This window comes from Rhea americana, unplaced genomic scaffold (assembly GCF_003343005.1).
Source record: "Rhea americana isolate MKP2758 unplaced genomic scaffold, rheAme1 scaffold_62, whole genome shotgun sequence".
Taxonomy (NCBI): domain Eukaryota; kingdom Metazoa; phylum Chordata; class Aves; order Rheiformes; family Rheidae; genus Rhea; species Rhea americana.
In genome coordinates, this window is record NW_028186779.1 from 427,176 (window position 1) to 453,730 (window position 26,555).

At 37.8% G+C, this 26,555-nt stretch overlaps 1 protein-coding gene across 2 annotated transcripts in view; it reads right to left on the bottom strand.

Annotated features, from left to right (window-relative positions):
- Window positions 1-26,555, bottom strand: part of CNTNAP2 (contactin associated protein 2) — a 1,098,090-nt gene that overhangs the window by 314,493 nt on the left and 757,042 nt on the right. For both annotated transcript variants that reach the window (XM_085320206.1, XM_085320205.1), the window contains exon 13: window positions 15,573-15,773. In XM_085320206.1, the coding sequence (XP_085176332.1) occupies window positions 15,573-15,773 (201 nt within the window). The remainder of the gene's footprint in view (window positions 1-15,572; window positions 15,774-26,555) is intronic.

Genomic DNA, 26,555 nt, shown 5'->3' on the forward strand with positions numbered 1-26,555 from the left:
CATCTACCAGATATAGTGTGAATATCGCATCCTTTATTTCTGCTAGGAGAMAATTTTGTGCATTTTTTAGCCATTGCCTCTCGACTTTGGTTTCTSCCTTCCCTGTCCTCCATCCAAATAGGATTCCTTAATTTCTTTTCCTAGGTCTCTTTCACATCAAAGCGAGGTTTGAGGTTTGCCAACACTAGATTATTCTGTTCCTAACAGGGAGAAGCCTTTAGGAAGTGATATAAAGCAGTGATACTAAGGTGCGCCACTCGTACTGCAGAGGGAAGTCAGAACTGCTCTGGCTGCCAAGGACCTCGGGAGGGCTCTAGTCCCCCTTTCTGCTTAAAGCAAGGCTAGCATTGAATTTAGACCACGTTGCTTAGCGTTGTGCCAAGTCGTGTCTTTAGAAGCTTCAAGGAGAGAGGTTTGCCAACATAGTTTCTAATGGTATTGTCCAGACCACTAATTCTGCTGCTCGTGACTTCATCTTTCCATTGCCTAAAGCAGAASTGGGGGACCGGGTAGCTGGCACCTTGCATTTCTCTTCACGTTTATGAAGGTGCTAGCATATTTGTGTCACATTAGGTAAGTAGATGCTATTTATACTCTGAACTCAATCCCAAGAGGCTTCAGACAGTAAGGAAGAGAACAGAGTATCTTAYTTTTAAAAACATTGAAATCCAAATGTAACTTGATGCAAAACTGAGACCCTTTGTCTCACAGGAATCCARAACATGGATTTTTCCCTTTTTATGTCTTGCTTTTCAAAGGCGTATTTGCTACAAATTGGAGGGAGGAATCTTCATGTCTGAACACCACCACTTCCTTTAGGGAGCATAAGACCAGAGAGACCTATTTGTGTCCAACTAGAAAGTTAAGAACAAATTCTGTGCAGAAATCTAAGTGTTTAATGCAGTGCCCCTGCTAACATAGTTTGGCAGTTCCTGTCATAAAGTAAAGTACATCTAAATTGCTGCTTCAACTACCCAAATTCTTCAAAGGAAAGGAAAAGATTTAAAATGCCCAGTCTGACTCACTGAATGAGTTTTCTGAAACAGGTAGCAACATCTGTCACTAGACACTGGATTTTTTAAACGCATGCAACTAGCATTCCCATACACTGTGTCCTGCTCCTGCAGAACCGCAGTCATCCAGTCAGCAGGATCACCGCAAATACTGGGCAAGCAACAAGAGATTAAGAGGGCTGTGCTGACTTCATGGGTCATTTACAGGATCACATAACTTTTTCTATTATCTTCAGTAGCAAATTGCCAAGAAAGATAGCCTTTGAACTCAGATTTGCAGTATGCATCCTTATCAGGGACTCCTACACTTGCACTGTTCCAAGTTCAGTTCCCTAACATCCTATTGAAGTCCTGCAAGTATTTGAGAGCAAAATTTAGTCCCTGCACCTTAAAAGCCAATCAAGCTCCCATTAGAATATGATGAAAAGATAGTAACTCATTGGCAAACAAGGCCTATAATATGTTACTTACCGCAGAAAATCTAATACTATTAAATGATGGCAGCACCTCTACGKGAGCCAACGACAGCTGTGTTTGCTCGCCACAACACGTCGGACTCTGCTGCAACGTGGYGGTGCCCAGTGTGCCCTTCACACCGAAGGGCATTGTATTGTYGGGTATAACTGCAGCCACTTCACTTGTAATGACTCCAATAAAAGGAAAGACCAATAATAATTGCTAGTTTCTTTAACAATTCTGATAACTCGTGCCCAGATTACTCACAAACAAATACAAATCAAGCAGCAACTAAGCAAATGTGTTAACTCAGCACGAATCTGACCACTGCCAATGTCCTGCAACTTGAAACTAATCAATGTTTGTGTGAAAATATTTTTTTTTTCCTTCCTAAAGAATGGATATTGGTTAAAAAATTCATTGTCAAATTCAAAATTCAGCATACTGTTTAACCAAAAATAACGGGGGGGGGGGGGAATTATAGAAAATGGGATTTATTGTTTTATATTCTGTAAATAAAATTATTTATATCAATTAACAATAAAATGTGAAATGCATCATATAATTTGACCTCAAGTTGTCCACTTTTGGAATAAATTTTTTAAATATATATATATATATATATTTAAAGGATTGCTTTATTTCTCTTTACTTTTTCCCCCAGCATTCAACATTTCCCAACATTTAGCAGATACAAAAATAAATTGCTCACACAGCCACATATCAGCTACTGTTTTAGAAGATTAGCAGGTTGGTCTGTTGCTAATGTCAGCTAAGACAGCTGAGAAAGGTGCCAGAATAGATGATGATCATATTACATGCAGCATTTGCCACGCAGGAACTTTACTGAGACTACCAATTTATCTTATCTTGATAGCTCAATGGCCACATGGTAGAATAATTTTCAGGCACTACTTTTTTGCAGGGGATCTGAAGCAGTTAGATCTARGTGAAGAACTCAGTATCACATTATTTTCAAAATTTCTTTCACATGCTATTTTCCAATTATTAAAGACAACTGCACTACAAATCTCCAGAGTTGTTTTTTCTTAAACTCTTCAGTCATAGACTTTGAATAAAATCCGTACATTCATTTAAATTGAAGTTWATATCTAAATTGATCAGCTATCCTTGGCTGAACCCTCTAGTGAAGCTGTTAGGTGCATGTCTTTTAAACTATTTCACTTGGATAGTTTCACATTAGGGAATGAAAAAAAGGACCAACCTCCAACAGCATATAAAGAAATTTCATGTAGTGTCATCCAAAGCTGAACTCAAGGGTTCACAGTCATTTAAGGGAGCTAATCCAATTCCAAAGACATTTTAGATACGGACATATATCCCCAAGAGTGAAATGTGGCAGCATAAGAAACACCGATCATAGGAAATGGAGATTTAGGGTACCCTAGAAGTTGTATGGTGTTTTCTATGAAATTGCAAACTAGTTAGTTCTAAAATTCTCTTGAATAAAAGCTATATCATCTCTTTTTTCCTTCAGCCAGGGACATACTCTCAGACACTCAAAACCATTTTGTTCCTTTTCTGACCTATAACTAGCTCTACATTTTCAAAAGGCTTCATTTTTAAAACACAGAATGTCATATTAAAATGAATCAAAACTGGAAAACTATCTGGGTGGAAAATGAGCTTTTCATTATTCTACTAATTTACACTAGATGTAGCTTTATTCAAACTTTAAAGTACTGTCCAGTTTTTCCAACTGCATAAAGCTATTTAGTATTTAATTTTACACATTTTTTTTGCATCTCTGTACTTTCTAGAAAACTTCCATAGCACTGCAGCCTTATCTTCATTTCCCAGTACCCAGCTAATATTATCACATTAGCTTCAATTAAACCAGCACCAATTTGAGAACAAAGTAATTAAGCTCAACAATCCCTTCAGTATATTTTCCTTGGCTGCCATMGGTCTTTCAGCTACCATATACAAAGTGATCTGGATTCTCCATCTTCTCCTAAAAATTGCACTGCTTCCTCTTTCCCAGGCTACTTTCAAATTCTGCAGTCTCTCCAAAGTACCATGGCAGCAGCAGCATCATCTCACCTTCACCTGCTAAACTCACATCCTCCCTCATTGCTCTTCTTCTAAAGGATTTGATATAGATTTGAAGAATAGCAAACAAACAAATCCGCATACGTATAAGGAACCTCAGTATTACTGACTACTTATGAATGAATTACGTGGGAAATGAAGAAAGTTCTCTAGGCTGTAGTATGTATGTATCCGGCTATGCTTTCAGGTCAGTCTCAGATGAAATGCTTACTTTTGCATTGTGATTCAGATATCACCTAAAACAGTAYTTAGATGTCAAACCGAAATGCACTTGCAGAAACTTGTGTTATAGTGAAAGTTTTCAACAGAGATCAGTTTCTTTTACTGATCGAAGTTTTACTCAGAACTACAGCAGTAATAAAACTAGTAAATCCAAAATGGAAACTGCATCTCCCTAAAAATATATGACCTTTCAAGAAACASTCTTTTGGGTGAAAAGATAGCTCTTGGAAATAATTGAACAAGTTTTGTTGTCAAATTTTTAATATTTAATATATATACACACATGCATACACATATATATTAATCAAAAAGGAATAGTCTGATCTGTTAGGATCTGAAAATCCTAATGATAKGAAAACATGAAAGTATGAGTAGAAAAAATATGAAATAAATTTGTTAGATTAATACTATTTATAGAAAAAATACTACATAATAAGACAASAGACCAGGCATTTCCCTTAATTGTTAAAATGACCTGTATGTGTCAACACTACTTCCCAGTAAAACACAATAGTCAGAAACTCTTCCCAGAGTCCTGACTGTGAGGAAAGGGTGCTCTCTSCTGCGCATTGCCACTCTGGCCCTTCTCTCTCTTCCATTAGGGAATCTCTCCCACTGACCAGAGCTCTCCTCCTACCCATGTCCTTCCATTTGCCCTGGAGGAGATCCAGACATGCAGGACCACTGAGTTGTTCAATATATGTCCCACCTGTATTTGGAGATTGGGATTCTGAGGAGCAATAATGATGTTCCTGCCTTGGGTTGAGTATTCAGATCAATAATAATAAACAGATCAAATCCAGTGCCATGTTGTGCAAAAATCATTTTGATTAAAACCAGATTTTTATAAAGCAAATCTTGAAATAACAAAGAGTACAGGGTGGTTGTATGAGGGRAAACTAGAAGAAGGATGGAGAAACTTATGAACCTGGAAAAYRAGAACTTCAAGACACCACTATCTTTACTGATGGAAGACGTAAGCATTAGGAATAAAAGAGCAGCTAAAAAGAYGCTCACCACTGTACTTCAGTAACTTAGAAGTAGTTCAGACCTCAGCAAGAGTCATGTTGTTACCACCGGTGCTGTACTGCAATTAACCTGAGAGAAATCGCAAGGAATATCCTGAAGTAGGACAGAAGTAGTTATTTTCAGATTTTGTCAGTAAGAAAGCACTGTTATTTTTCAGCAGTTGACAAAGAAGAGGAGCTATTCTGTCATCATTCCTCAGTTACCACCCTGAGCAAGGGCCACAAAGTGTGGTAGAAAGAGAAAAAATTATTTAACAGATTGAATTGACAGGATTTTTTGTTGTTGCTGCTGTTAGAATACAGATGGACAGTGAATTCTTAATGAATAGATATATAATAAAAGGATTATCAGACTTAGTATAACATTCAAAAAACCCATAAGCCTTTCTTATTTCTCTAAGCATCATTTCAACAGCTAGTTGCACTACTTTCAATAAAAAATGAAGTCTTGAAAATARTGATATTATAAACTTTGGAACTGCTTATTATTTTGCTTGTGTTCATTGGAATCCATGCACCATTTTTCTTTTTCTCTTCCTTTTTTCTTTATTTAGAAAATGTTAACATTCAGCCCACAGATGGCACGCTGCTGTATGCCAAATGGTCTGACATGACGAGCGACTGGGTTATCTTCCTCTTGTCCAAATGCCACTGTACAATAAGGAATCTGCATATGAATCCAAATAAAACCAGACATTGACATTGTGATGCTGAAAGCAAACATGAATCCATTACCTACCCACTTCACAGTGAAGTACCTGTGAATATTCAGTTCTACTTTAATAATGAACCAAGTGGAAGTTAGCGAGGAAGATGTTYTGGGGTAAAACCTCAGGTTGATCACAGCTAATTCAGCTTTTGGCTTAGACTTGCACAGTTTACACACATTGCTGACTTTGGGCCATTACACCCTTCTTTTACTTGGACGTGATTTTGAACAGAGTCACCCATCAGAATGATGGCCACAGAGGAAGGTACGGAACTAATCAGAGCAAGAGTCAAGATTCTTTTGGGTCCGTGAGATTAAAGCAGCTTGGTCGAGATTTTTTTGGTTTGGTGAGATTAAGCCAGCTCTGTGCTTAGCACAAGAAAGGTTGAGCTGCACTGATCACTAGGTTGTGGTCAGCAATCCTCTGAACTCCTCAAGTCTACGACATTCAAATTGAGTCTGCACAAAAATCCTTAAAAAAAACAAAACAAAAATCCCAACAACAACAAAACCTCCAAACCCAAACAAAACAAAAATCCAAAACTTTAATTACCTCCCACTCCCTAGCATTTGGGGATTTTGTTAAGATATTTYCAGCTCTGTGAATGAAAAGTAGCATAGTGGTACAGAGCATCATGATAGATGAATTATCCTATATACCTGTCAATCTGTTGGGGCTGCTTGCAATTTCAGATTTTCCCAGYCAAAAATTGGTTCAGTATCTCTTCCAAACATTCTTGCTACTTGACACAGCGCTTTGCAAAAACTGATGAAAACAGAGTCCATGCCATAGGAGAGAGATGATTAAAAAGAAAAGTAGTTTTGATCTGTTACTTCTGCATCATTCAAGAGTAACACCACTGCAAATACTATTTAAATTTTTACAGAAGCATAGAGAAAATCAGAAAATCACAAGTACAGATACAACACAAAGAAATGACTAAAGGGGAAAGAAAAAAAAAGCTTTTGAGATAGACTGTTGTTAACAGAAAGCAGAAACACTGAATCTTAATATGTTGGGAGAAGCATTAGGTTTAGTAGATAGTAAAGTTCCAAAATTCAGACATTCTTCTTAAACTTGATGATGCAATAGATTCTTTACAGCTATTCTACATCAGTGCTTTGGTAGATAATATTTCTTAAAAATAGCTGGACAGATATTAAATATATCGTGAAATGGGGAGGTAGTAAGAGCCATAAGTTACAAGCACTTACTTCATATCTGCAGTTTATACAAAGCACCATCATAGCAGCTGTTTGGGARGAGTGGCTGATACACCAGAGGGCTGTGCTGCCATTCAGAGAGACCTGGGCAGGATGCAGAGCTGGGCAGAGAGGAACCTCCTGAGGTTCAACAAGGGCAAGTGCAGGGTTCTGCATCTAGGCAAAAATAACCCTAGGCATCAGTACAGGCTGGGGGCTGACCTTCTGGAGAGCAGCTCTGCAGAGAAAGACCTGGGAGTGCTGGTGGATGACAAGTTGACCATGAGCCAGCAATGTGCCCTTGTGGCCAAGAAGGCCAATGGTCTCCTGGGGTGCATTAGGAAGAGTGTTGCCAGCAGGTCGAGGGTGGTGATTCTGCCCCTCTACTCAGCCCTGGGGAGGCCTCACGTTGAGTCCTGTGTCCAGTTCTGGGCTCCCCAGGACAAGAGAAACATGGAGCTGCTGGAGAGAGTCCAGCAGAGGGCTACGAGGATGATCAGAGGGCTGGAGCACCTGCCCTATGAGGAACGGCTGCGAGAGCTGGGCCTGTTCAGCCTGGGGAAGAGAAGCCTGAGGGGGGATCTTATCAATGTGTACAAGTACCTGAAGGGAGGGTGTCAAGGGGACGGGGACAAACTCTTTTCAGTTGTCCCATGTGACAGGACAAGAGGCAATGGGCAGAAACTGAAGCACAGGCAGTTCCGCCTGAACGTGAGGGGGAATTTCTTCCCTGTGAGAGTGACGGAGCCCTGGACCAGGTTGCCCAGAGGTTGTGGAGTCTCCTTCTCTGGAGATCTTCAAGGCCTGCCTGGCTGCAACCCTGTCTAACATGCTCTAACATGCTGAGCAGGGCAGTTGGGCTAGATGATCTCCAGAGGTCCCTTCCAACCTTACTGATTCTGTGATTCTATGATTCTAAGCTGCCTTTGAAAACCCACTTTACTTATGGAGCACATGTTTTACGGAGACTACACTGACTACCAAAGCAYGCCAGCTACTTCTGCAAAGCAGTATGGGGGTAGGCTTGCATTAGAAAGTAGTGCAATAAATCTTTTCTTGTATAACTGAGATAGAAGTGTGTACTAACCAGCTGCCGCATACTGAAACACATTATGCTTTAGCAGCTAAGTTCACGGCTGATTTGAAATCTTTAGTTGTTGCTTGTGAAATGCTGGTGTGTATTTCAGTCTTCTGCAGCTTGCAGAGGCTCTATCTTCATCATTGCACCTTCCAACAGACGTCCAGATTTGAACCTTAATGTCTACTAGTGGATGTAGGAAGCACCTTACAGTGTTTTTCKTTGTTTTTATCTGCAAATTCACTTTTTCAGAAAACACTGATTTTTCTATTCTTATTAATCAAGTAAAATAGCTTTCCCATTCATTATTCCAAGAATTAAATATCAAATCCATCATTTTTTTTCAATACAAAATAATTTAAAATACTAGTTATCATCCACATGCCTTTTCAGTAAACTATGTCCAGCTTAAATAAAAATCAGAGATTAAGTGTTCACTTCTTCATATTAAGCAGGTAATAGGATCTCTTATAACACAGCATTTCAGAAGATACATTCAAAAATTACCTTATTGAAGTAATTCTTTCTAAAGAAGTGAACCTGGTCTGGAGGTGATCTCCTTTTATATAAGTTCCTATCGGTATACAGGCAAATTTCCACAAAAAAAAAAACCCTAAAAGTACTGTCACTTCTGCCAAAAACACACAAGGACACAACACAACGGAACAACACACAAMCCTCTCCCATAATGCAGCAATAATGACATTTATCTAGATTTAAAATACGCTCTATTTTTGCATAATTCTTTTAACCTTCAGTAAAATTTCCTCCTCATACACTCCTGGGAAGTGCAGGCTGGTCTAAGCTAGACACTGTTTTAACATTATTAAATGTATTCACCTACATATCCCATCTAATGCTTCGGCTCTTTTCAGGTTTGCAAAAGCAAACAGATAGAATATGAAATCTCTGAAGGGGATTCACGGAAAGAATGGGCAACATTACAAGGAAAAAGAAGAAAAAGTAGGGAAAATCAAATGTCAAGTTATTTTCAATGTGAAAAGGGGAAAAGAAGTTAGTGTTTCAGACATCCAACTTGAAAGATAACAGAGAAAAACATTTTAATAGACTGATTTTAAAACAGGATTGAGCATACACAAGTATACTGAAAAAAACCGTATTCCTAGGAAGAGATGTATTTTCGGACATTCACACCTCAAATTGCCACACACTTTGGTGATGCCACTGTATCTGTTCAAGTTTGTATGCATTCTGCAATGTCCCAGAACTTTATCTGATGGAATGACATACTATGAAATATGTATGACAGAGGGATCCGATGATGTTAATAACAAGAGGAAAGAACAGTGCTGACAAAGTGGTTCTAATATTTTCAAATCCCGAACATTAACTAAAGACCGCTTAAAGCCTTTCCAAAGGTAAAACACAAAATAAAAGGGACAGCCCAATGGCCCAGCCAAGTCAGCTGGGAAAGCTCAGGTGAGAACTCAGGAAACCCTAACTTCAACCTTACGATAATCTGTAAAAGGCGCTGCCACAAGAAATGAAACAGTACCATCTCACCCATAAGAACAGGGCAGGCAGTCCTGTAGTGCACTGTTTTGCGGTGACAGTTCAATAGTTTTGTTTTATAAGGCAACACACGGCAATAAAGTAAAGGCCAAGAAGTCCACAACACGTTAAAGCCCAGTCTCYTGATTCTTGTGTTTTATCAACTGGACAGTACTACTTTATTATATACATTTAGTCTGACTCCTTATGCAGTTGTTCATGATGTATATACATGTCAGGAAAAGGCAAGGGGAAAAAAAGGAGGGCGTTTTCATTTAAAAAGGAATTTTAAAAGGAAAAATCTCAAATTGATGCAAATACATTAGTAGATGGGTGAAACATTCTTCCTCACGCAATTCTTCGTACACAGGACAACATACCACCCAGCTACATTATTCTTTGAGGAAMTAACAAACTAAGCTGGTTCTGTCCTTCACCAAGAAGGACGACTCCTCCGCAGAAAGAACTGGGTTCATGAAGACGCGATGGCTGTGGACTCACCTCTGTGGAAACAACAGCCTTAAATGGTTCTGAAGATAGGTTTTATAAAACAGGCTTCAGTATAGAGGGCGTACTAATGATTGCCTTCCTCCCTTCTCCTTTTAAGGAATAAAAGATAGTGAATCTTTTCCTGCAATAGGCAGAGCGCAGTTATGGAGAGAATGAGCATGAGAAACAACTCTTCTGGAACATTCTGCTGTAACTRCAAGGCTAAAACTCAAACACACCACTTCTTCTTAAAAAGGAACTAGGGCTCACAGTACTATAGTTATGCTTTCCATAATTTCAAGTATTCACCGGGCTGTTAGCAGCTACAATTATTTCTATCAAACACCGACACAAAATGCAGCTTTTTTCRCTCAGTGCTACTGGATTACATCTGATTCCTACATGACACCGAAGACTGACTTCAGAAACTAGCAAAATGAGCTCACTAGCTAGAAGTATTAGGGAGTCAAAGTGAAAATAAGAAACTCGAGGGTGTTAACACCTAAAAATCTCAGTGGAACAACTACRAGACGAGCAAAGGGGCAGAGTGAAATGAAGACGAGAGAGAAGAATGTATGAACAGCAGACTGTAAAGGTGACCTCTGCACGAAACGGAAGAGCCCAGAAGCCCACCCACAGGTTAATTCAACCTGTGAATAAACAGTCCACCTGCTTCAGTTCTATAGCAACATGACAACAGTTATGGAGAAAAGTCTTCAAAAGCTGCTGCTTTCCACTTCTAGAACATGAGAACGTAGATGATAGTGGTAGATGAGGATTTTGTTCCCAAAAACCTTGTACTTGGAAAAAAAAGATACTAGAAGGACATCAGCTTTTCTAGAACAATGATAAAAGAACGGGTCAATTGATTAATTTCTTAAGGTTGGAGAAGATAGGTGAAAACCTATCTGAAAGAGCATGAAGAATTGAAGGTTGAGGTCAGAGCAAGTTTAGGAGCAGTTTCCATTTATGACCGCAGGACAGCAAAAATCCCATTCCTTTGTTGGGCTCCTTCTGAAAAACTCCCGTTAAACAGGAACAATATCTGTAACTAGCATTCTAATGCAGTTAACTTCTAGAGATGAGAAAATTTTGACAGAGTTCTTATTTGGATGCCTACCTTAAATAAAATACATATAGCCATATATAACTTTGTTTTTATCTCAGTTTATCATAAATCTTATTTAATAATGTTATTACAATTGCTTTTTTGTAACTAAAGCAAACCAATCAAATTAAGTTTTCTGTTCCATCTGTTAAAAAAGATACTTGTGAATTCTTGATGCTGCCGTCTCATTTCCTCCAAAGAGGACAGGCATGAAACAGTAATTCATGTATTGTAGTAACTCTTGCTTTATGGTTTTCATATGCTGCCTGCAGGCATCACTTTTCTTCCTGCACAGTGAATAGAAATAAAACTGGAACACAACACCAACAGATCTTGTGCTGTTTTCTGTATCTACGCTTTCAGCTCCTATACTCCTATACTTATTTGTTACAGCTCCTACAGCTCTGAGAAATGACAGACTCACAGACACTCCAAACACAGCAGCCTTCTTCCCTTCAGGCCCTTCCCAGGCCAATGGAAAGGATGACAGAATCAATATGCTCTTCCCACTGCATTTCAGAAGCTGAGATAAGGGGCCCCTGGAAGGCTTCACACCAAGAAAGCAACAAACAGGTGTTATTAGGAGGTCAAAAGGCAACAGTGGATGAAAATACCTAATTTTAATAGCCTACGTTCTGCATTTTATTAGTATACTGTATCACTGTCCTGCATATCACCATGCTTCTTACAGAAAAGCAGCAAAGTTTCCTCTTACAGAATATGTAAGTGATTCTGTATCCTGCTTTGGCTACTTCTCTGTTGTATAGTAGTGGACAAGAACATGCTTCCACCTCCAGGTTGCTGTTGGAAAGTGAGGAAAATCTCCTACTCGTACTGAACAGTGCATGAGCATCAAGAACTCACGAAATGTCAGCTTTCTGTATATCCTCAGAACTAAATATATCATCTGTTCAAAATCAGTTTCCAAGAAAATGAGAAGATAATAGAAATTTAAATTTAAAAGAGCAAAACAAAAAACCTGGTGTTTATTCTTTTGCAAATTTACATATATGTACATACTACTATTAAGCTGGAATTATGGTCCATGAGCTTATGATTTCATTCACGTATTTACAATAATAATTACTTGCATTGCCAAGATCGAGCCTCTGTCATGCTAATAACTGCCTATTCACAAAGCAGTTTGTATTTAAAAAGTCTTATCTAAATAGACAACACAGAGAAAAATAAGCATTAACTACATGTTAACTGAACTGAAAATAAAACAGAAAAAAATATATTCTTGAAGTCACAGAGGAAATCTGTACCAGAGTGGGGACCTGAACACACTTCTCAGTATTTAGTTAATTCATGGCATGCAGCAAATGCAGCAGGAATTGTGTCCACTGTGGGCTCTCAGTTTGAAAATGGCTCCCCCTAGAAGTTCATAGTGTACCTACAGTTTTATTGCTTACTATCTGTGATAAGAACATGGGTCATTTTTAGTACCAGTGTCTGGCTTTGTGCTCTCTTCAGAAAGCTACCCGAATATCTTGATAAATTTTGTTTTTCTGATCTTCCGTTAAGCCTTTGAAATAGGCCCTTGGTTTGAATGTAATTTGGAATATATTAGGTTAAAAAACAAAACCAAAGATCTATCTCATTTCCAGATAGGCTTTACTTTCTGCTAGAGAGCTATGGCTCATCTGCTTTGAGCATGAAATTAGACTAGGGGACTCGCTAAGATCCTTTCCAAGCTGAATTGCCTCATGGTCTCATGGGATTCAAGTTCTCCCCAAATGTTTTGATAAGTCTCTYATGATTTAATTAGCATGGAACATATTTTGTTATTACTAGTTTCCCTCAGAACAACGAAAAGGCAACGGCATTGCAACCTGTAAGAGCTTTCCCAATTCTTAGTGTTTGCAATATTTAATCTACTAAGGGGGATGCACATGCACAAGGGAGAAACACATGATTCAGAGAAAAAGACATGGATGTGGAGAAATAGAGCCTCAAGTCAAAAGCTCACAACAAATGAATGCAAATGCTTAGTTCGTGGAGACTGCCGTCTCTGTGTTGCTCTCAAAGTGCTTGACAATGAGAATTCTTTGACCGCTGTGCCTGCGGCCAAAAAAACCCCACAACACATTTTTATTAATATGAAGGCTTTTCTCAACTACAACATYGTGCTACACTCTCCCTCTAGTCATAGAAAGCCATCTATTTAAGTTATTGCTAGCAACAAAACACATATTACTTTTATCATTTTGTCAGGAAATGCATATCTAAAAGCAGCAAAAGGTAGAGTTCACTGAYGGCCAGTTTATTACGTATCATTAATAAATCAATAAACTGCTTCAACTCTGACTTGGTTTAAATTACGTTAACTGAGCAGTTTCTCCTTAAGAAGGAATCACATTGTAAAATCAAGCAATCCTCGAGAGGCAAAAAGGTGAAAGAGTTGAATTCTTGTGCTATCTCCTTTGATACAACTTAAAAGTACTGGAGAACCAATATACTCTAAATGGTTACTTCACCTGAAAGATGTAAAGAAAGTTCTCACCTAGAAAAGCCTCTGTGATCAAGGCCACAAATGCTGTTCCTGTTTCCACGAAGGCTGTAGGGTTGTGCTACTGCCTTCAATACAACTAGGATTCCACCTCCTGAGCAATACAAAATCTCTTTTTTTCTTTTCTTCATTTCTTCCTGTTGGTACCATACTGAAATGATTAATACAGAAAGCTCTGTGGTAAAGAAGSCACATCAACACTTGGAGCTATGCTCTGATTTGAATAAGGTATCAAAATATATCTAGCAAATAAGGCAATCCTCCAGAAGAAAAGAGACCGAGAAAGATGAAGGAAAAGTTGGTTCCTTAGCTTAGAAATCACAGACTAAAGCCAAGGAGAGACACCTTTGAAGAGAAAACACATTGGTCTCTGCTCTACCTACAAGTAAATCACTGCTGTACTATGTGTACAAACCACTAGTGGTGTTATTCAAACAGTGCCATGTGACACTCTGTTACTCTCCATATTAAGATGATCTGCATTTCTTGTTTCTTTCTCCCACTTACAGGGAAAAAAAAAGCCTCTCATAAGAAAAAATCACTTTCTGGACCGAGAAATCGGGTTGTAAAGAGTTTAAGAGACTTTCTTCTGTTCTATAAAAAAACTAAAAATGTGGAGAAATAAGTACCTGCAAAATACATCTCCAAATTCCTGAAAAAAAATAAAAATGCAAAGATTTGGAATTGATTGTTCTGTTTTTTTAGTTYCTGGAAGAAATTAATAGGTTATTTTCTGTGTGTTGCCTAATTATTCTTTTCAATCTGGAAGAATGTTTTTAAATGAACGCTATTTCCAGCTCACGTGCCCAGATAAACTTGCCTTCTAAATACTTGCCCAAAGATGTCTCCATATATTATTCTTTTGAAGCACATGCAATCAGAATGCTTGTATTGTCAGCAGAATCTAATCTTAATACTTCTAGTTATGAACACAATTCAGGATCCTATATATTAAGTACCAAGAAAGGAAAGATGACTTTCCTCTATGCAGAGTCTGCTGTGCTAAATTAAGCAAAATAATAACAGAGACAAACCATGCATTAGAAATAGTTCAAAAACAGCAAGGAGGAGGGAGAGGAATAATAAGCAATACAGTATCTATTAACTAATGGAATACTTATGGAAATAGGGATAAGATGCACACGCATGCTAAATGAACTCTTATCTACTCCACCATAAGCAAATATACCAAAATGAATTCATGAGGGCAAGCAGCTAAAAGTAAAGAATATCACTGTAAGTATCCAGCCATTAGTTTCCTCTGAAACATGTTTTAATTGCGCCAATCAAAATGAATTCATTTTGCAATCACACAAATGTGTTATAGGCTTCCACTTATACTTCAGTCTTATTTAAGTACTATCAAAGAGTTATTTAACACTGAATGTTACCACACGCAATTAGAGCATACATAAAGTATTTTCATACATGAAGTATTTTAACTGAATATTAAAAAGATTTCTAAAATGAATTCCTGTCTTATATACTGCTTTACTGATTCTGTAGACAATCTTCAGCAACAACTAATACTTTTGTTTTTATCAGTTACAAGTAAGACTATGCTGAATGTGCCTTCTCAACAAACTAGAACTGTTCTCATCCAGGAGAGTTACACAAAACAGAAGAAAACTGCAGTGAATCTGTGTGGTATTAGCACATCACCTTTCTGATGCAAGCCACATTACTTAACACACCAACCTCTACAGTATGTAAGGCAACAGATACCCACAAATGCTCTGTGCTTAAGCAACTGTTTCAGAGACAAATCCTTCAACCCTCATTCAGCCAGTGCTCCCAATAACTGTAACATATGACCACAGACACAGATACGCAAGGATCCAAAGCAATTTTTCAAAATCTCTGTCACTCAAACTTTCAAAGTCATCCTGTCTACCCAAAACCTCTTGTTTTAAAGAGCATCAAATCTGAGAGTAAACATACAGATCTGTAACACTGCAGCATTTGTTTCCATGTTAATCAAGCAGACAAAATTTCCCAAGGAAAAAAAATCTTCTGTATTTTCATATATTTACCTCTTTCTGAACTTTAAGGAAGGAGAACAAGAAAATGCATTCACTGAGTGATCTAACTGCAACACCTGCCAAATTGTTTAGATAATGCTAAACTTCTTTAACGCTGTATTTAATTGATATGTCATTCTCATCCTACCTGGTGTGTTCAGCAGCCGGGACATCTTGCAAGAATAGGAGATAAACTGCTCGCAGTACTCAGCGCTACTGGTGATGGCAGAAATCTGGTCCATAGTTGCACTGTAGTTGAGCTGCAGAACAGATAATTTCTCTGGGCTGTTGCCTCCCACAGAAGTCTGCATTTGCAAGTCGTGATACACAGTTGTCCATACTTTATCCTCTGAAAGGAAGGGTTGGGGGGAAGACAAGACAGAAATAAGCAGAAGACACCAGAAACAAATTAAAATAAAACTTGGCCTTTGACAAATGTTGAAAGCATTCTGCAATATAACTTGGAAGCGAGGGGTGGGGAAAAAGGGCATGCATGCATACAGTCATCATGAGGCAACATCTGCTAAAAACATTTACTAAAGCAACTTTCCACAAACTGCTGAAAAGATGAAACCGATTTCTTTTGTGGTTTTGATAATCAAAATGCTTCTTGCTTTGTAAGGGACAGTATCCACTGCTTCTGTAAGGAGACTCCCTTAAACAAACAACAGTAATAGTGACTTGTGGAAGTAAGGTGGCTTAGCTTTAATCAGAAATCAATGAAAAGGACAAAAGATAGGTGCTAAAAGACTTAAGGACTCCCTGTAAAGAAAATTCACTGTGTGTGGTAAGTTGCTGTGGGCTGTAGAGCAAAAGCGCCTTGTGATATTGTAGTATTAGAGATACACCAAATTCTAACGCGATTACATCATTTAACGTTTAATACTAAAACACTGTTTTAATTAATAAACACTAGAGCTCTGGCTTTTGTAAATTTTTACTGATCCAACGCTGTCCCCCTGGGTAAAGCCAAAACGCTCTTCATTGAAGCTTAGTATTTTACAATGGAAGTGCTGTATGACCCCATGATGGCTGACTTGCAGTTCTAGTATGGATCTTAAGAAAAAGACATAATAGAAGTAGGAGACAATGGAAATACAAAAGCTTCAGTATAGGTGTGAAAAAGCAAAGAGGAAGGTGGAAAGATTCTCTASTTTTTGGTGATGAGAAATAAAGCAGGATAGGCTGAGAATCTCATCCCTTCCCACAGCTTAATACACATTCAAAAGGAGCATAAACATCTACTGCAGAACAGAGACTGTATTTGTTATACTGCTTTAAACTACTGAATAGCATGTCCCTAGAAAAAGTGTTACTATGATCCCTCTGTTGGTAGTTATCAGAAGAGATTTACAGTGAGATATCATAATAATGAAACAATGCATCCCTCTGGTTGGAAGATTTGTGGAAGCTGAAATACAGTTTTGAAAGAAAACACAAAAAAGGGAACACAGAAATTTTGCTGCACTAAACCATTCATTATCTTTTCTCAGATTGGCATTTCACAGGAAAAAAAAAAAAAACAAATATCTGAAAGAGACATAGGTTTTTAGACCCAAACTATGAAGATTCAGTTAGCATGAATGATGCTGTCTTCCTGCATAAGCACTATTCTATGGCTTAGATGTAAAGAACATACTGTTTAACTCAAGCTGATTAGTCAAYAGTTTAAAAACACTGTCACAGCTGAGACTTGCTAGTTCATTGTGTCCATGTCAAGTAGGACAAACCTCCTCCATGCTAGTACTAGGGACTGACAGTAAATAAAAACTCAGACCATTCTCTGCTGTTCCACAGATGCCTTAGCACATTATCTTAGAGCTTCCTAGAAGTACATCAGGTTTTTGTCAGTAACACTCATTGCTGAGTATTCTCTCACATTTTTATGGGCATTTTTTAATTATTTATTTCTTTCTGCTGTTCTATACGCTTCTACTACTGAAAGCCAAGGCAAAGAAACATGCCTTTTATTTGTAATAAGCAGCTCTGAACTTTAAGGCAAAGGTTAAGAAATTTGTTAAGCATCTACCCAGTGCCTTGAATTGGCTTACATAAGACTTCAGCTTCCTGGATGAGCCACCCATGTGGCGGCCCCAGACAGTTCACCTGTTTCTGTGGAACAGAACTATTGACCACAGTTGTCCTTTCAGAGGCACACAGAGGAAAACCTGTCATGCTGCTACCTTTGCCGCATCTATCATAAACACGGACTTCATTCTCCAGGGAGATCATCTGGCAGTTTCAAAGAATACTAATTCACCTAACAGATGTGTCTTACAGTAGCGAGAGACCAAAGAGGTAGCGCATAGCRGTATGCTTTCAATTCATCTGTGCAAATCTCATCCCTCTTAATGGGAGTCTCTGCCTAATCKCAAAATTTACAGCCAAATACTGCACTTCAATATTCTAATTAAATGATAAACTAGGGCATACTCAAAAGGGCTTCAGTACTTCTTCACCAAGTTCACAGAAGTATTTTTACATGCATTAAAGAGTTTTGGGTATGTCCCACAGTAAAGTTGTCTTTCCATGCTAYGATTATTCTTATCATCAGGACTCTGAATTCCTAATTTTTTTCCAGTCTTCATTTTTACCATACTATGTCTGACTATTTTTGATTACATGGAATCACGTGAAGTCATCATGTGTTTGCAACTGATCTGGTRAAAGCCTTGCTAATCAAACATTCAGAGATAAGGTAAGCAAAGCAGACGGATCCTCCACAGGAGTGCACATCGCTAGCCAAATGAGGTGAAATTTGGCAGGTGGTGCAAGATGCTTATTGTTTTAATATTCATAACTTTTGTCCAAAGCTCCATATGAAACAATACTATTCTTCCACTTAGGGAAAAAAAAGGGGGGGGGGGCAGTGGCAGAGAAAGAAAAGAAATCTTTATTTCTGTATTGTTTTAATTACACTCCAAAGTGCTGAGAAAAGATTACAGCTATCACYTACCAAGTTATACATAGACTACAACACAGTTTTGTTGAAAGCCTGGGATGGAATTCTATTGTAGTTTTATTTTTGAGGAAGGGATTGAACTAAGTTRTATATTCACTGACAGGAACGTCTCAATTCTGCAGAAAGCGCCTTACATATAAGAGCTCTGTCTTACTATGCGTCTTACTAACACTGTAGGCACACTGCCTCAATTTAGCTTTCTCAGCCTGGAGAGGCTCCTAGACTCATCAGGAGAAAGCCACAGCAGTGCYATTAGCAACAGAAGCTGCATGGGGCGGTACAGCCCCAAAGGGGGCTCCTTTCTCATACCAGCTTCCAGACAACGCAGCACAGACACTTCCCGGCAGGGGGAAGGAGAGGCTCAGGCTCTACTATGTCCCACTGGACTAAAGAGGACAGAAACGTACCCTTGAATGCRTACAAGCTTCCTTTACATAAGCAGGGCAAAACATCTCATGTGAACAGAAGAAACATTTAGAAAAARGAGCACCACACAAACAGAACAAGGCATGCACATGGACATACGTGCAAAAGACCCTGATCACTTTTTGAAAAGATGACTCCTTGTTAAAATTTCTGGCAGTATGCCACTGTAGCCTCTGTGTGGCTGAACTTGCCTTACCTGAATTTTCTATGGATTTTTAACTGGGTTATTTTACTTCCCCACTCTCTGAATAASAAGTTGCGTATGCGTTGGTCAAAGTGCTGCTCTCGGCCCATGGAGGACAGAGCCGATTCAGCCAAATGCATCTCCTGAACCACCTGAGTATCTCTGTGTTGCAATACAAGCAAAGTACTACTGAAACAGTTTGCTGCACCCTTTTATGAATCGTTATTGATTTTATGCTTATATTTATAGATATATGCATAGAAAAGCCACTCAATCTCTTCCTGCTGTCCAGAAAATGATGGGAGGTCAATAAGGGTGTATCTAAGCGATGTAAGCCAGTATTTGCTGCCTCCAAAACTCAGTACAATGGCTCATTTAGGACTACAGTAAAACAGCATGTGCAGCCACTAAGTTGCTAGCACAGAAGAAAGAAAAATCAAAACCCAAAGCTTTGCTTTGTTTTTTTTATTTGATTTATTCTGATAAACAATTTGTTGATAACAAGCTCAAGTGTTATGTAACATGGGACAGTGACCTCAACCACACRACGGGGAAAAGTTACAAGTGGGTTTGTCAGGGAGAACAATATATTTAATAGAAAATTTAGTAGGGTCAGAGGTTATTCTAAACGCATCTATTTTCTAAAGCATTCCTGGTGATCTAGAGTACAAACATTTGAAAGCCAGCACTTTCAAACCATTCGTGTTTTACATCAAGGCTCACTCCAAATTCATCTTCAACTATCTGTTTCAGAGACTGCTTCAAATGACCAAAGAACTTTAGACTTTCATAATGAAAAACTTTAGAAATTAAGCTTTGGAAAACATAATGAATGCGTTCTACAGGTATGATTTTTATTTTTTTTTCTTTTTAGTTTAGAGTTATTGGGTTTTACCTTTTTGCCATTAATGCACTTATCTTCTTGAGATATTGCTTTATTAAAATTTGTCTCAGGAAATCAGGAAATTAGTTTCCTTTCTCAGAAAGCAATTCTCTCTAGGGTTAAATAAATCACCATCTTTTTTGATGGATGCATCTTAGAGATCCAAAATTCAGCTGGCAGTCTCAATAAATACCATCCGGCATGATGACATTCATCATACTAAACCACACTTCAAGTTGAAGCCTCAAAGAAGATGGTGTTAAGAAAACAAGATTATAAAATATTTCATATTTCTTTGAAAACTCTCATTATTTACAAATCCATAGGTATAGATCCATATGTCCATACGGACTCCTCGTGCTTTCTTACTGTCAGTCATAGGTGAAATTTTAGCCCTCAAGCTGAGAGYGTTTCTTCCAGCTGGCTGTCTTTCCTTCTTGATCACTAGGCACAACGGTGGCTAACTGCCCTTTACCCCAAAGCACTGCTGGTTGCCAAGAGTTTTATTCAAGCCTCTTCCTGTTTGGCACACATCCATTTGCAGGAAGACTAATGAGGATACGTGGTTTGCATTGATGACCATCCTGCACTGCTGATAATTCCTATCTGTATCTTGTTTATCTGTCTCTTTTTCAAACTAGCAGTGCATATTCAGCATTTGGTAAGATGGGATTGTCAACTGGAAGCTCAGTAAATATAAATGTAAGGCAATATCTATGACAGACAGGGGAGGCCACTTCAAGATGCAATGAAAATTATATCCAGCTTCATCTGCCGCAGGGTGCTTTCTGTTTCTTGTTAAGAATTGATGCCTACAAGCCCTATTCRATTTCTAACTACTATTAGACAACTTTTAGGAATGCCTTTCCATCCCACGTGTCAGCCTGGGGATAGCTGCCTCTTTACTGGACATAGTGATTTTTTACACCATCATCAGTGCATTTGTCACTTCAAATTAGATTACTGCAATGTGCTACACTACAAATGACTCAAGAAACTATACAAGACAGCCCACTCAGAAATGCACTGCCTTCTAGGGAGGATAAAAATTATAGCAGTAATCATCTGTTCTGAGGACAGAGCAATATGAGATATCCGATTTTATTTTCCAGTAAGAACATGTAACTTAAAAAAAAAATGCACAAGAACAGCAATGTAGTATACAAGTAATGTGCACTGCTCTTTTTCCTCTCTCCTAAATTCCCCCCCCCGTCTCTGTGTACATATATGTCATAATATATGTTTAAAACCATATATAGCAGTTTAAAACCCATTCTACTGAGGGAGTGCAAAAGAGCTACAGCCGGTTTATAAACAAAAAATGGAAGTTCCAGTAAAGTTAATGAGCTTTTTGACAATCCTGCCCAAGATTTGCAAATGTCAATTCCACCATGAAGTTACTGTGATAATACAAACTATATTGCTCTAATTTTACTACCGCTGCAAATAGGTTTTAGATTCAGAAAAGCTCAATATCCAGAAGCAAAAAGAGTAAATAATGTTCTCATGGACCAAATTCTACTGAAATTGGTGAGTTTCTTAATATATTTAAATAGGAATGGGACCAATTTCAAAACATATTTCAGCCATTCCTGCAGGTTTTTTTCCTCTATTGTTCCTTTCATCATTTATTCATCAAAATAATAATTACACCTGAAGATTAATTACCTACTACAAATTGGATATTTTAACTTCTAATAACCAAGACAAAGAAACAGCACACCTTCCCTTATAGGTATACAGTCATTCATAGCAATTCAGCAAGAGAAAAAGCCCTATTGATTTTGTGAACTTACCATAATGTTGGATGATACTATGATTTGAAAGATTTTAAACTAATATGCAGTAAACTGGATGCTTAATGAGAAGCAGTGGAAAGAAATGACCAAAAGCTTTAACGGATGTTACTGAAGTGGTAGCCAAAAGATATCTTATTTGGATCATTAAAGACAATTTCAAACCATTTGACACAGTTGCATACATAAAGCTGATGTCAAGAGTATCTCAAGGAAACAGTATAAAGATCACTCATACCTTCAGGGGGGTTAGGGGAGCTGGGGGGGGGGGAATGACTGAAATAACATGAAACACCAGTCTACTGGAAAACAGTGCCTGTAAGGGAAAAGTTTAAATCATCTTTGGGATGTAATGTAGAAGATGACCTTATATGGGTGAAATAGAAACAAGAATTCAAAAATGATCATATATTGAAAGGCACAATAAATAATGAGACATAGTACGGTCATACGAAGGAGGACTTCAATCATTTAAATGCCTAGTCTAACAGATGGCGATTGCAGTTCAGCTTAGATCAAGAAACATTAAAGTCAAGAACAAAGGACATAAAAGAATTAACAGTGTGGTTGTTTTCAGCACAGAGAAGAGAATATAGGCAAGGGCGGGAACTTGTTTTTTAATTAAAGTTCAATCACTAGAGAATTGACAGCTGCTTATACCTTTGGGGAGTGGCCTCAGAAATAACCTAGCAAAAAAAAAAAAAAAAAAAAAAAAAAAAGAAAAAAAAGCATCTCCCTTAAAGCATCTCACTGAAGTATATGCACTTTAAAGAAATCAGTTGCTGCTTTTTCCCTTTAAAAAGGGCATAGAATTCTTTACTCATGATCCTAAACAGGGCTTCCTACAATTACCAAAAATATTACTGCAGTTCAAAAAGATTATTCCTAAGGATACTTTGAGAAAAGGGGATCTAGGTACTTTTGCTATATTAGCATGAACTTTAAGAAACCCTATCCTGGACTTTGTTGACCAGCAGCCTGAGAACTTGGGTCAGTTCTCATTTCTACACAGCTGAAGAAGCAAAATAAAATAAAATCCATATGCTTCTTCTAAATACTCTTTATCTTTCTCTCTCCAATCAACTTCCAAGTGCTTGAATCCCCCACATACCCTTCACAGATGCAACTTAATCCTCAAGAAGAGTGTCCTCCACTATCTCCTCTCATATCCAGCCAGCTCCTCTCACTCTCATTGGACTCCTCTCATTTCCTCAGGAAAGGAATATAATGCACCAAAAGCGGCCTCTCTAATTGCTGTGGCAAAAAAAACTGAATGCTAAGCAGTTTCCTGAAATGACTGCAGTGAGGAATTCAAAAAGATATTCTCATGAAATACTGGGTTCCATTTTCAGGAATGCAGTCTTCTCTTAGCATTTGCTTTTTAGCTATTTGCAACTGAACACAGTGTGTGTGTGTGTGTGKGGGGGGGGGGAAATCTAAAAATTTGCATTATTAACCAACATACTTCCTCTTTTTGTTTTCACAAGGTGTTTCAAAATAGAAAAATGTCAGTCCAAAGATTTAATCACATACTGTCAAGAATATCTATTAAGTTCATTATTCTGAAATGCACATAAGCCTGATTTAAATTAAAAATGCCATTTGAAGAGAAATATGAAACTCAGCTGCTTAAAGTTAAGGGTATGATTTCTTCAATCAGTGGTTAAATGTAAAACAAACACTGCTGTGATACATTCTAGCGTAACATCATGTTTCTTAGTTTTTAAACATTTCAGCACTTGGGCATTAGAAAAATTCAAAACACATTGCCACTAGTTGCTCCAGGACGGAGAGCAGACTAAAGCTGAGCTCTGCTGTGACTGACAGAAGAATTTTGATGACTATGCTACAGAACCTCATATAAGTCTCTGTTCCTAATCTCTCAAACGAAACACAACTTGAAACTCCACAGTAAGTCGTAGCACTTTACTGATTTCATTTATCATAAAGTAGTCATACATTTTTTAAAAAAAGACAATTGATACAAAGCATTTTAGCACACCTGTTTGTTGAGATGTGGCACATAAAGGCATTAGGAGAAAAGGAAAAGCTCATTAGTCTTCTAACTAAAGTCAGCGACTTTAAGGAAAGTCTATTGAAAAAAAACTATCCTTTGAATGTTGTGATCTAGTTCTATCTCARTCTAAACCTAAGACTGAAGAAACCATAATTTGCTACGCTAAATTAAAGCTAAAGGCATGGCTTGGTCCCAAGAAAAGACAATATCACACGCGTACTTATTAAAAAAGAATAGTGAAGGTCACAAGTTGAACTATTTTAATGGAAAAATTAAAAATGCTTTAGAATRCTGTAGGATGAGGAATAGAGATTATGCTAAACCAGCAAGAAACTTTCAAGCCTTAGAAGTAGGAAATTCTTGAATATGAAAATTTTAATTCCTTCATAACCCAAGGGCACAACCTTATATCTCCCTCTCATCCTGACATACCACTCATCCCTCACTCCCTGACTCAGCACAGGGGAGACTACTTCCACCTGAGGGAATGGGATACTTTCACACGAATAGTTCTGTCAAGGAAATTCAGAACAGCATTTCCAGAGACTCCAGCTATCTCTGCAGTATGCAATCCATGAAAACAGGACTCCAGATTGCACGTATCCCAATGTGAGTGCTACACAGAAACAATACTTTTAAGAAACTCTCTTGTTGCATCGGCTACCTTATTGGCATCCTGCTGGCAGATGTGCAATGCATCTTTGTTTTCAATTTTTTTTTCTTTTTAAAAAAAAGCATCAGCAGTGATTGGACTCATGAGGAAAAGCAGAAAAATATTTATCTCCCTAAACCAGTTTCTCCTGCATAGTCTACCTAAACCCCCTCTACATATGAATAAAGCCACATTCTTGCAGCAATTCCAACTCCCTCCTCTACTCTCTCCTCCATTTCTGTATCTCCACTTTTAAAACTGATTTTTCTGAGGTGCTGAAAACTTTGTAGCTTAGGTCCAACAGAACTGAGCAGACATTTTAATTATACTCCTGTCAGGGAAAAGATACACCACACTATCTCTGCTCAGACTGAGGCTCCAAACACATGCAGGAGCCATGAGCACAGCTAGCTTCTTTCAAGAATGAGAAATTTATTCACAAGGAAACATCTACATTCACATCTAACCACCTGGTATTTTGGGACTACAGACAATACTACACTTGCCACTGGATCAGGCAAGGTTCCACATACAGTAAACAGTTAATAAAAAAAAAAAATTGCTTACCCATAGACTTCAAAACTTTGGCCCAGGCCTCCAGTTTGGCCTCTGTCAGTGGCTCCTCCTGACACATATATATCCCTTTCTCTTTTATTGGTAAGTAAGCACRCAGTTCATCCAGCCTTACTGGACACTTAGCTGCTTTGAATCTGTATTACATAGAATTTTAAAGGATTTCTCAACTATTATATAAAAAGATGATGTTAGGAATAAAGTAAATAAGAATGAAGTGAAAGTGCTGACTGTAATGGAAACCATTTAGTAATCAACTGCTTAGGGGACTGCAAGTGCCTGCTCCAATTATGAACAATTTTCCTATTTATTTTATTAGGTTTCTCCTTATTTAACAAATAGAATGATGATTTCCTTGAGCAATAAGGACAAATTATACCCTCGTTTATATTCAAGCAGTCCTCTGATCTCTACAGGGTTCTGCATGATCAGAAATGCATTAAATTACCTAGGACTCATTAAAATAATGGCTTCTGGGAAATCTATGAAGTTTTTCTTGCCTGTCAGATACAAATCTACGTTTACTTCTCACTTAGGTATACTTTTCATGAAAAGTATATTCAGTTTAAAAAACTGCAATCCTATATGACAGATTTTCGTTATTTCATTAACTTCTGATGCTACGTACTACAGAAGATTGTAGGTGCAGCCCATCAACAAAATATTGAAAACGTATGAAGACTACCAACTCTGCCRGGCTCCGCGCACATGCAGAAAACCATATGCCTACATACTGCCAAAGGCAGGTTGGCACTTGCACAATTAAGGCTGCGTATCTCTTCCATACTAACAACAGATCAAAACACATACACACGTGCGTGCACGCTATTTCAGTGTGGAAAGAAATCAAAAGTGAGCACACAATTTTTCCTTCAATRATTTAAGCGGGCCAAATGTTTTCCTCCACTTCTCCACTTCAAATATTTTGATAGAGCTTATATTTAACCATAATGGAATCCACTGAGTATTTACTTAACTAAAATTTCAGATCATTAAACATGCAATCTGGCCAGTTCAGGAAACTGATGGTAAGATAACAATCTTTCACTATTAATTCAAGAATTAAAATTAACCTATGTTTCTAGATACAAATCTAGGYGTCATGTACAACAATTCTTATCGCCTAAGAAAAAAAGATCAGTTCACAGAAGAAAGACCTCTACAAAAAGATCTTGGCACAATCGGCATATGCATAGTTGATCCAGATATTCTGTGAACATTAGATTTAATAAAAATAAAAGGTCAAATGCATTAAAAACCTAAGTTTTCCCTAATAATGGCAAAATCCTTGTGATACATAGAACAGATGAACTGTCCAGGGAGGACTATCCAGTCCTCTGAAGAAYTGCATTAAAAATCCACTTATTCCAGTCACTTGGTAGGTATTCACTCAAGCATAAGATGTTCTCAAAACAACTCAAAAAGAAAGGTCCTTGAATTTCCTGCTTTATCTTCCCAGAAGAAACAAACAAAAAAGTAAAAAACAAAACCTTTTAAAAGAGACAAAAGGACAGACAACTCAGTAAGAACTAGGTTTTGAAAGAAGAAAAAGATTGTGAGCCAGAARTTCAGAGCTGGTTCAGAATTTTGAGTTTACTACTACTTTATTCTATTTGCTTAGAGGAACACAGGTAATGC